Genomic DNA, 12412 nt, shown 5'->3' with positions numbered 1-12412 from the left:
ATGCTATATACTGCCTTGTTTAATGGAATAGGGTGCCTGCAGTAGAGTAATATCACATATACTACAAAGTTACAGGAAAAATACATTGTGAGGTGCGGCCACTAAGTTGTACCTAGGGAAACCTAGATATAGCTACAACTAGTTTCCACTGCAATATATATATATATATATATATATATATATATATATATATATATATATATATATATATATATATATATATATATGTATATATATATATATATATGTATATATTGATGGGTTGTTGTGTATTTACAATCTACTGCATCCCTTGCAAAGAAGCTCTGTTCATAGCACTGGGTTAAATTGGACGTGTTGTGTAATATTGGGTAATACTTTTAATTTCCTTCCTGCATTAGGGAGAAACCGGAATTGTAGGTCCTGAAGGACTGGCAGGAGAACCAGGACCTCCAGGAAAGCCAGGACTCCCCGGGATTGGATTACCAGGCAAACCTGTAAGTTCACAGTTTTCTGTATTCTCAGAACATTCTTCTCATCATATCCTGCCAGTGAATCTTCAGTTAATCCCTCAGTGCTGACAGACAGGATTGGAGCTTGCATGTATTGAATGTGATTGTTGGTTTCTCAGCGGAGGACACTTTAGCTAGCAGACATTTGAAGTCGTATTTTAACACAGCTTAATGGGCCAGTTAAACTAAATGCCATATTTTTGAAAAGCGTTTTACTACTGAAGATAAAGGAAATAACGTTTTATTTGAAAATACAATATCCAGAACACAGATACTTCCTGACCTGTAGGAGATACTGTAAGCAGAACTGGGAGAACATTTATCAGCCTAAAATAATAATGTAGGTCAGTAGACTGCAATAAGCTTCAAAGAAAATGCAAACACATTACAAAATATGCCCATATATTTATTTACAGTCATTAACAGTCATAAAGTATTTAAGGATTTACTAAGCAATTAAGAATCCATATATTCAGGAGACAGATGAGAACCCTGGTATTCTTAGGGCCCTTTCACATGGGCCTTCCAATCAGGTCCGCCTGTCAGTTTTTCAGGTGGACCTGATCAGACCATCCATTCACCCCTATGGAGTGGGGGATGACAGCAGTGACATGTTCACTGACACCCGCTGCTATGCGACCAATCCTGTCTGCAAAATCCAGATGGATGGTGGTCCTATTTTCCATTCGTCTGGAGGATCAGATCGGATATGATCAGATGAAAACAGATGGTCCGTTTTCACCTGATTTCCCCATAGAGTGGAGACTAATCTGTCATCCGCCTGCTCAGCGGGGATCAGCAGGGTGATCTCCCACTGAGCAAGCGGAGTCCATCAAACGGAGGCGCCTGTATATAATAAGCCTTAGAGCTAATCTCCGGCCATACCTTCGGTCCTGCACAGTTGTACTGCTAGTCTTCTACTAAAATTCTCAGTCCCATTTGTGAGTTTCTCACAGTGTGTATTAGTCATATGTAAGTCAAATAAAGCCTGCCTCTTGGCTGGATACCAGCATTATCTAGCCTTTCATTTCCAACCCTGACTGTCTCCCGTGCCCTGCCCCTTCATTCATTGGATTTCAGTCTTTTCACACATGAATTCCCATCATCATCAATTCTCATCAACATATGTGGGTGTTACCTAGGGTGGTCAGCATGAAAATGCAGTTTGCCTAGGAATGCCTACTTCTGCAGACTGACGTCCATCTAGATTAAACTGCAACTTAATAGTCTTTTACAGAAGTGTATTAGCAGTTATAAAATACAAAAAATTCCACACAGCTGCAAGCTAATTAGCCCTAATAGACCGAGACTGACAGATACTGAAATGCAATAAAGGATACTGGCAAAGACACATATCACTGCAGGCACAGACATGGACAAAAACTAACATTCAGACACAGACACCAACTCACTTACATACCTTGACTTTCAAATAAAATTAAATTAAGTTCCACTTATAGCATGACTAGCCACACTACCTCTGAAAATTGCTTTGCTTTTAAAAAGGCTATCTGAAAGTAAGTAAGTAAGGCTTTTACAACTCTAGTAGAATAAATACCATGTTGGGCTGGTTTTAGTACTGACTGAAAATTCAGATTATAGTCTTTAAGAGTGCATCTAAATTAAAGTATACTAATGAACTACAATAGGTGTTTGATTCTAACTGTTAGTAATCTAGGTTTTAACATACATCAGTAGCTTACATGTAAAATGAATTATTTGATGGTATTTTTTCTATTTTTCAGGGTGATCCAGGTGGCCCTCCTGGCCTCGCAGGTGAAATGGTAAGAGGCATTTGCTAAGGACACATTTTTCAGTCAGTAACATGTATAAGCACAAAAGTTTGCTGTAAGCTTAGTATAACAAGCAGAAATTACAATAGGGCCCACTCTTCCACAGTTCTTCAAAGAATTGCTTGGAAAATGGACACCCTTTACTCTCTAGGCCCCAGTACAGGTCAACAGCCAACAGCCCATCTCCAGGTATTAGATGTGTTGTGTGCTGATATTAAACAAAAAATACTAACATACAGCCGTGTACTTAATGATCACAGAACACACTTAATAGACTGTTCCAACAATATAACATTACAAATAATGCTTTAATAATTCATAAATTCATTATTGTCTTCAGGGTACACCAGGAATTCCAGGCAGAGATGGAGCAGTGGGAAAACCGGTAAGTATCTCCAACACATCTATTTGCCTTATTTACTGGATCACAGTTCACATTTTTCCATTCACATTTGAGTATCTAAAATCTATTGGATGCTGGGGAAACCTCTGATCAGGGCCACCACTATTATCGCTTTATAAAGGACTCTGATGTGATTTAGCCCCCAGACTGTTACTGAGCCTAATTTAAAGAGATTGTAAAGGAAAAATAATAAACATGTCACACTTACTTTCTCTGTGCAGTGGTTTTGCACAGAGCAGCCCCTATCCTCCTCTTTCTGGGTCCCCTGCCGGTGCTCTGGGCCCCTCCCCCTTGCCGAGTGCCCTCATAGCAAGTCGCTAACTGTGGGGGTACTCGTGCATGCTCACTCCTGAGTCCGCTCTCTGCATCCATAAGACACTGTGAGCATGGCTCAGCCCTGTCCCCCTACTCCTACATCACTGGCTGTGATTGAAAGCAGCAGAAGCCAGTGGCTCCTGCTGCTGCATCTCAGCCAATCAGGAGGGAGAGACCCAGGAGAGCCTCACTAGACCGAGATTGGGCTTAGATAAGTATTAGGGGGGCTGAGGGGGGAGCTGCACACTGAAGGTTTTTTAACTTCACGCATAGAATGCATGAAGGTAAAAAAAAACTTCAGTCTTTGCAATCACTTTAAGTGTAACAAACTTTATACACATCTAAAAAACATTAAGGAAAAGGAGATCTGAAATATAAACAATTTCTGAGATTTTTCCATGTAGTTTATAATGCTAACAGAGCATGAGGAGTGTCAGTTATACAGTACATGGATTCTGTAGACATTATGAGCCCACCCTAGGTGACCTTGCATATTTGCACCATGTCCTAAATCACACAGCTCCATGTACTATTGGTTGGACATTACTACGGATTTTTGCATCATTTTATCAAGGCTTTAGACTTGGTTCACATATACGTGCAGTGGATGTGTTTTGAACCGCAACCAATTTGCGTAATATGTTAAACAACATAGTTTTCCATTGAAGCTGTTCACATATCTGTGGTGCATCTACAGTGTAAATTTTAAAAAGAGTGCTGTGCATTTTCTGAGCACTGCGTTGCAGTTCAGATGCGAATTTCACGCTCAGTGACTTCTATGAGAACCACATATGTCAGCATTTTTTAACACGAATTGAGAAAAAAAACAGCATCCAAAAAAGGCAGTTTGGGTCTGGTATGGATTTTAAAGGGGAACCCCCCCCCCCCCAAATCCATACCAGAACCTTATCCGAGCATGTAGGCTGGCAGGACAGGAAATGAGAGGGGAAGTAAGCAAGCACCCCCCCTTTCTGAACCTTACCTGGCCACATGCCCTCAACATGCCGGGGAGCTTTGGGTAAGGTGGTGTGCTCGCTTGTCCTTCCCCTTTTCTGGCCTGCCAGGCTGTATACTCAGATAAGGGTCAGATTTTGGGGAGGACCCCCATGCCATTTATTTTTATTTTGGCGTGGGGTTCCCCTCAAAATCCATACCAGACATATGGGTCTGGTATGGATGGGGGGGGGGCACGCTGTTTTTTTTTTACATTTTGGCATAGGGTTCCCTTTAAAATCCATACCAGACCTGAAGGGCCTGGTATGGTTTGGGGGGGGACAACCTCCACACAGCTTCTTTCTCAAATGTTATTGCCGGCAATTCTTTGGTTTACAGCTGATGAGTCATCACTTGTTAAGGATGCGATGACCAGCTTGCCAACCCATTCCTTAACAACCAGCTATTGTTAAGGATGCCCACTCCTAAACTTCGCATCAGAGCCGTATCTAAATCACAGCTAAAACAGCTACTTTGGAAATTTGCACTAAAGATGGACCTGAAATCCACACTGCACATGTGTGAGCCCAGACTTTGACTTTCTGTGTACTGATATAGAAAAGTCCACCTGCCCACTTTTGCTAAAGTGGAAACCTTGTCCTGTTTCTCTTCTTTCTAATACAAGAAAGAACATGTCTTTAAGTGCCTATGCATTTGAGAATTTTAACAAGGAATAGCTAAGTTTGCTGTAAAGGTTAAGAGTGTTGTTACCAAAACATTTATCTAAGAATATCAGACCATTTATTGAAACTGTGATTAAGATCTGTCTTTTCACAGGGTAAACCAGGTGTCTCAGGACTAAAAGGAGAGAAGGTAAAATTGTATTATCATCATGCATGTTTTACATACTGCTATGTAGCTACCTACGTTTAAATCATTTCCATAGTACATTTGTACAATTTGATGTATGTTTTCTATGAAGCATATATATTCCTGCTTGAGCAAATAAAACTTGTTTTCTGTTATAGGGTGAACCATGTGAAATGTGCCCATCTATGAATGCTGATGGGACACAAGTTATTAGTGTGCCTGGTATCAAAGGGGCAAAAGGACAAGCAGGTCTTCCTGGAATTGGAGAGCCAGGAAAGCCAGTAAGTAACAACAAGAAGGCCAGGTAAAAGATAAGATAGAGAAACCAGTAGTTAAAAAATGTAAGTGGTCATTAATAATGCTTCATTCAGATGATTGGATTCTATAGACTGTTACAAATAAATTAGTTATTTCCAAACTGATTGTTGTCACGCTGAGTGGTTTTATTTAGTGCCGGGGCCTAATGCAGTCATTCTCCGCACAGGGCTTTTAGTGCTGAAAATAAATGAAAACCGTATCATTCCCCAAAGTGTCCATAACATCCTAAGCCTTACTAACCTCAAAGTACACGCTAACCTTTTTAAGGGCTGCCATCAGAAACCAAAGGACCCTTTACCAAAAATTAATTTGTACCCTTTATTCACTGCTATGTCCTATTGTACTATAACAAAACAGACACTCAAAAATGACCAGCTTCATAAAGAAAAATACAATTGGCAATTGTATTTACAATTGTTTTAATGTCTTACTTTATTATATTTCTTTTAAAAACATCAAATTGTACTACAGATGCAAAAACTCTTGACATTGAACAGTTGAAACATCTGGGGTGCCAAGGTTTGCCATCACTGGTCTAGGTAATTACGCTCCTCTCTGTGTTGACCCAAAGGTCAAATGACCCAATACATTTTTAGTCTTTGACCCTTTATTTACCTTTACTATTTACTGCGGTTGTAAACTGCGGATGTTGTAAAAAAAAAGCCTGCAAGACAATGGCATAATAGCACATTATGAAATGCTTACCTTGGAACAAAGCCCTCCAACGCGGTACTGTCACCACTGAGAGGGCTGACATGTTCCCCTTGTCTTTTGTCCGGGTTTGCGCACTCCAGATATGTGAGTGGCTGGAGCCTCAATGACGTCACTCCAGCGCATGCGCTACTGGACCTTCAGAGTGCATGCACTAGTGATGTCACTGGCTGCATGCAAGGTGAATATCTTCTAAATGGTGCACGTTTAGGAGATATTCATTTTACCTACAGGTAAGCCTTATTATAGGGTTACCTGTAGGTAAAATTTACCAAGCGGGGTTTACTACCGCTTTAAGAAGTGATGGTACAATAATCTGATTGTTAGTACACAGCTTTTGTCCAAAATAATCTGAAGGGACAAACACGAAGATGTTTCTCATATGATACCAGATGGTACAATTTTTGTTTAATCGGTACAGTTTTCTTTGAAAATACAATACAAATACATTACATGACTTCAGAATTTCTATTCTGTTGTATAAGAAATTTTGTACTTTAGTACGCCCAATAATCTCATTGTGTATACTAGGCTTAAATGTAAACCCTAAAATGAACCCTTAAAGGGGTTGTAAACCCTTGCTTTAACCGGTTCCCGACCGGCGCACGCCGATGTAGGTCGGCAAAATGGCACGGGCAGGCATATTGGCGTACGGGTATGTCCAATCTTTAATGCCTCCCTGCCATCGCGAGCGCGCCGCCGGTGGCGCGCTCGCATGCCGGTCGGGACCCCCGTGAGTCTGGTCACGGGTCCCGTGGACTCGATCACCGCGGGGATACCCGCGATCGTCTCACGGGGTGGCTGAATGGAGAAATGCCATTGTGAACAACATTTCCCCATTCTGCCTAGCAACTAGTGACGCTGATCTCTGCTCCATGTGATTGGAGCAGAGATCAGTGTTCACTAAATTAAAGCCCAGCCCCCCACAGTTAGTAACACATCCCTAGGAACACTTAACCCCTACACTGCCACCCACTGGTTAACCCCTTCACTGCCAGTGTCATTTACACAGGAATCACTGCATTGATTGCTGTATAAATGACAATGGTCCCAAAAATGTGTCAAAAATGTCCGATGTGTCCGTCATAATGTCGTAGTCACAATAAAAATCGCTGAACCCCACTATTACTAGTAAAAAAAAAATTATTAATAAAAATGCCATAAAACTATCCCCTATTTTGTAAACGCTATAACTTTTGCGCAAACCAATCAATAATCGCTTATTGCGTTTTTTTTACCAAAAATATGTAGAAGAATATGTATCGGCCTAAACTGAGGGAAAAAATGTTTTTTTTAGATATTTTTGGGGGATATTATAACAAAAAGTAAAAAATAATACATTTTTTTCAAAATTGTCGCTCTATTTTTGTTTATAGCGCAAAAAATAAAAACCGCAGGGGTGATTAAATACCACCAAAAGAAAGCTCTATTTGTGGGAAAAAAAGGATGGCAATTTTGTTTGGGAGCCACGTCGCACGAATGAGAAATTGTCAGTTAAAGCGACGCAGTGCTGAATCGCAAAAAGTAGTCTGGTCTTTGACCAACAAAATGGTCCGGGGCTGAAGTGGTTAAAAAAAACAAAAAAACAAACATGTCTGGGGTCCCTCAGCGGCGCTCCTGGTTCCTCCCCACATCGAGTATCCACGTTGGAGAAGCGAACTCCTTGGTGGACACCCATCCTCCTCACACAGAATGCAGGACTCGGCCCTGCCCCCCTGGCGTTGCATCATTGGATTTGATTGACAGCAGCAGGAGCCAATGGTTGCGCTGCTATCATTCTATCCAATCAGGACACAAGACACCAGCTAGAGCTGGTTTGCTCATTCCCGGCTGGCAAAGGATCGGGGTCAGGTAAGTAAAACGGGTGCTGGGGGGGGGGGGGGGGGGCTGCAGCACCACAGGTTTTCATCTTAATGCATAGATGCATTATGTTGAAAAACTATGAGAGTTTACAACCCCTTTAACTCAACCGCCCTCTAAAAATGCATTAATTCTCCCTATCACCTTAATTTAACCAGGTGTTTTTAAAGCCAAAACTTTTGTCTAGTTGTGGATATAGTTTTGGATTGAGTAAGGTATACTTAAAACCCTTGTTGAATTTTTATTGTTGTCTGTGTTCTAGCTGGGGAAATGCACCCTCTCAATTTATCTGGTCGACTGTCATAATCAAGGCAGAAAGTGAGGATAGATCCAAAATTTTGACTTGTCACATGAACAGAATATGATGGGAAATCTTCTTAGAGGGAATTTCCCCATAAGGATAAGGATATTTTTTATTGTCATTGCATTCCATATGTTATATATAAAAGGAACTAAATAGAGTAACTGCACTGGGGTGCACCACCATTAGGCCTCATTCACACCAGGCGCAAATGCCACGGAGTCCACCAGAGTCCGCCAGCTCAGCGGGAGATTTCTCCGTTGATCTCCACTGAGCCGGTGGATTACAGGTCCCTCTCTGCTCACTGAGCGGGGAGGGGCTTGTGGAGCACCGCTGCTTGCAATGAAGAGATCGGACAAAAATGGACAGCATGTCAGTTTTCATTAGATCTCACCCGATCCGATCTGCCAGGGAAGGATGCAAACATAGGGGAATCCGTCTGATCTTAGCGGATCGGACATGTCACATCCGTCGCTCCATAGACTAACATGGAGCGCCCGTTCAGGTCCGCCGACAAAACTGACAGGCGGATCTGAACGGTCCAACAGTGTGAAAGGGGCCTTAAAGTTTCTCTCACTTTTTTGTTGTTTCTTTGGAACAGGAAGTAAAGGGAGATCTCCAAAAGGGGACACAGACAATAAAAAAACCCTAGCAGAGGCCTTAACCAATGCTTATTTTCACCAAAATTAAAAAAGGTTTAGGCTTTACATAAACTGATGCCCGATGCCCTGACACCAAAAAACAACAATTATTCAGAAATAACTAACAATGCTGATCTGTGGCCACTGAAAACAAATGATCAGGAGGCAAATTGCTTTTATGCAGGACTAGGAAAAAAGATAATCTGTCTATCTATGGCTTTCTAAAAGATATCCCTTTTTTTTCATATTATCATTCATATATTTTCTTTTAGGGTGAAAAAGGCGAAGCAGGGACGAAAGGTGAACAGGTATACCTGACTTTGACAAGAGGAATATCCTTAACGTCTTCTCTTGGTCGTTGAAGCTACATGTATACTGCTTTACACTCCCAATTACAGCTAATAGTATTCCAGTTAGTTATGGGAAATAAACCAGCAATATAAACTGCAGGAAATTATTCAAAGAGGTTAAAAAAAAGAAGGCTTTATGGACCACAATTGCTAGTCTGAATGTTGAAGAATAATTGGCTGTATATTGCAAGGCTTGTTTATGCTAGTTTTTTTTTTTTTTTGTCTGTTTCTAAAATGCAAATAATATTTAAAAGAGAAGTGTGGGATTTCAAAAAAGCAAACCTACATACTAACCTAAGTGGATGCAGCATCAATCCAATGCTGCATTTGTCCTCTGCCGCCTCCACACCAACAACTGAGCGATAAAAGGCAGCTGATTGCTCAGCTCTTGGTTTTCTGTCTGCAGAGAGCTAGTGACTGTCAGTCACCGCATTTGCTGAGTGTAAGCTCTTAGTGAGCCTAAAGCCTAGTACACAGGGGCCAAATGTCGAGTGGCATTGGCCGGTTCAATAAATGCCAATGCCACTCGACATGGCAGTCAGCTTCTGTCGAAAGGGTCATGACAGAAAAAGTTCTGCCGTCCGGCTCGGGTTCAGCAGAAGGAGAGATCATTGCACTAACATCGGATTATTAGTACAGCAACTCTGACCTGAGCTGTCAGTTTTTCTTTCTTGGTTGAACGAAAAAAAACTATTAGTGTGTACAAGGCTTTAAGCATGTAAGCATATGATGATAAGACAATGCATAGACAATAAGAGAACAAGACAATAGCATCCACATTTTAGTTTACTAAAGCAAGATACTTGAAAGGAAATTCTGATTGGCTAATAGGGTTATTGCACTTTTCATATTACTTATATACTTTTTAAGTTAAACTATAATTGTACTGTATATTATTTTATTATTAGGAGATTGTAAAACTTTTAACTGTAAAAAAGAACTCCTGGCTGTACCAGTAGCTGTAAGAGGTGCAAAGACAGTGAGCAGATAACCTTACCTTGGCTACCTACATACCTTACTTACTTATGTAAAGCGCACAAGCCTAAATGATGTACACCATTAATGCTTTTGTACAGGATTAAATGACAACAAACTATCGCTGGAGTGTCTAATTGCGTAATATGTATAGGACACAGTGAGTTTTATGTTCTATTAGTCGAAGAAAGTGGAAAGACAGTGCTGGACCTGTAGGGTTATCTTGCCGGTATTGTTATCTTAAGGTATTGATGTTGGTGTAAAGGATCTGGTTCCTGGGCAGGAGGCTTCTTCACCCCAGAGTAGTAGTTGAAGTACCACACCACTGCTAAGAGTTCCAGATATAACTTTATTCCATTAAAAGTCTTGAGTACAAATAAAAAAAAAACTATCCAACACATTTTGCGGATCCAACCCCCCTCTATATCAGGGCTTGAACAAGCCAACAGTGAACTGGACCTACAGTGGACCTCCAGTGTGAATTACAAGCACAGGCCTTGTCAGCAGCTTGTTTGGTAGCAGATACAGTCTTTATCAAAAGGTGGAAAAATAGCACTGGACCCGTAGGGTTATCTCACAGTTAAATATAAGCATGGGCCTTTCAATAGCTTGGTAGTTTGACTGCCAAGCAAGCTGCTGATAAAGCCTGTGCTTGTAATTCACACTTGAAAAAATACAATTGTAGGTCCAGTTCACTTCTGGCTTGTTCATATTGTTGCCAGGAAAGCCCTGATGAAGAGGGTGCTTGGACCCCTGAAACGCGTTGGCTTCTTTTGTGTATCGTACCCCTGATTTTTAATGGAATAAAGTTGTATCTGAACCTCTTAGCAGTTGTGTGGCACTTCAATTTCAAAATCTCATTACATTATATTCTTTTAGAAGTAGGGTGAACAAGCATAAGGGACTTAGAATGTTCTCTTAATTAAATTACTTAGTTAATTTAAATTAATTTAAATTAATTAAATAGCGTATAGAATTTGTCATTCTTGCACTGGCCAGTTTTGCCCAGTTGACAGCTTTCAGCTGCTGTATGACTTGAATCATCTCCATCTGTTTAGCCTGGATCTGTGTTTTAATGAATCCCGCACTGTAGAATTATGAAGGCCATTTTTTACTTCTGATGAAAATGCTAGCTGTCCTGCTGATCCAAAGACGCCAGTACTTTCTGAGCAACTGACCCAGAAGAAGTATGGAGAGATGGGCTCTGAGTGACTTTTTTGCTGATTGACAAGCTTGTGCTGGGCCAAAGACTTAGAAAGCATTTAAAACAGACACAGCCAGGCAACCAGCATTCTCAGAAGGGATCCAATGTAGAAGGGAACAATGATAGCCTAAATGTTTCATTCATGAAAGTTTTCCTGTAATCTGTGTTTACAAGTACCATGTTTCATAATATATTATGCAAATCACATTTAAATAGATTCTTCTTATTTTTACTATTACAGGGACCTTCTGGTATTAATGGCTTCAAGGGTGAAAAGGTAAGTGGAGAAATGTCCCATAGAGCAATGATAATATGTACCAGGCAGAAAGGTGCTTCTGAATCTAAACTGTTAAACAATTTTACTATATTATTTTTTTTAGTCCAGGATGTGGAGGAAAACACAAGGCAATAAGCCCAAAGTGATATAAGAGATATGATTACCTGCCTGGTGAATATGTCCCGAGTAGGTACAGGGAGATTTATAGATTATAAACTCATGTTCAGGCTTAAAATGGAGCTGTAAAGTATTGCAAGGAATGCAATAAAAAATAAAGAATTTGTAATAATTCTATGAACTTGCAGCTCTATGATACTCTCCATTTAAGCCAAGCTGTCAGAGCAGTCTTGTGAACATGCATACGCACTTGAATGATTACATTAAATCTATTTTCGTTAAAATACAATTAAGCTGTGTTGTCCTGTAGAATAAACTGCCTAAATTTTATTGAATAATGTATATACAAATATCTATATGTACAAAAAGCTGTGCCTAAAGGGGCAGTAAAACCTACAAACTGAATAGAAAGATTAATTATTTATTTACAACTACAAATTAGTTAGTTAAGCTTTGTACAGCTAAAATCACATGTCTAGCATTTTCCAGATAACCTGGTGCCTGCCATGGCCCCTTCAGGTAGGAAAAAGGACGAGTTTTGACTTTCTATGAATTCTAGGTTTTCTCATAACAGTGATCAGCAATTACAGATTTTGGCTGCAGCACCACCTAATGGGAAAACCTAATATTGCATAGCAAAGTTCCAGTCCTGTAAAATAATGATCAAAATGTGTCTAAATGAAGTCTACCATGCCTTTCTGATCTTTGTTATGCCCACGTGGATGGAAACAAAAGGGGCACATCCCTTTTTCCCACTTTAAGGTTTGAAAATAGTGTTACTGTTGTTAAATTAATTAGCCCTTTTTTATTCTAATATTTTACACAGCAATTTCTTTAGAGTAATTTGTTCAAT

At 40.2% G+C, this 12412-nt stretch overlaps 1 protein-coding gene across 10 annotated transcripts in view; it reads left to right on the top strand.

Annotated features, from left to right (window-relative positions):
• The window catches only part of COL16A1 (collagen type XVI alpha 1 chain), a 294574-nt gene that overhangs the window by 158038 nt on the left and 124124 nt on the right, over window positions 1-12412 (top strand). For all 10 annotated transcript variants that reach the window (XM_077481956.1, XM_077481958.1, XM_077481954.1 and 7 more), the window contains exons 18-24: window positions 381-476; window positions 2237-2275; window positions 2625-2669; window positions 4773-4808; window positions 4964-5086; window positions 8909-8944; window positions 11407-11442. In XM_077481956.1, coding sequence (XP_077338082.1) covers window positions 381-476; window positions 2237-2275; window positions 2625-2669; window positions 4773-4808; window positions 4964-5086; window positions 8909-8944; window positions 11407-11442 — 411 coding nt within the window. The remainder of the gene's footprint in view (window positions 1-380; window positions 477-2236; window positions 2276-2624; window positions 2670-4772; window positions 4809-4963; window positions 5087-8908; window positions 8945-11406; window positions 11443-12412) is intronic.

This window comes from Lithobates pipiens, unplaced genomic scaffold, assembly GCF_037356315.1.
Source record: "Lithobates pipiens isolate NorthernLeopardFrog02 unplaced genomic scaffold, aLitPip1_a1.2 Scaffold_16, whole genome shotgun sequence".
NCBI lineage: Eukaryota > Metazoa > Chordata > Amphibia > Anura > Ranidae > Lithobates > Lithobates pipiens.
The sequence above is the reverse complement of the archived record's forward strand: the minus strand, read 5'-3'. Positions and strand labels throughout refer to the sequence as shown.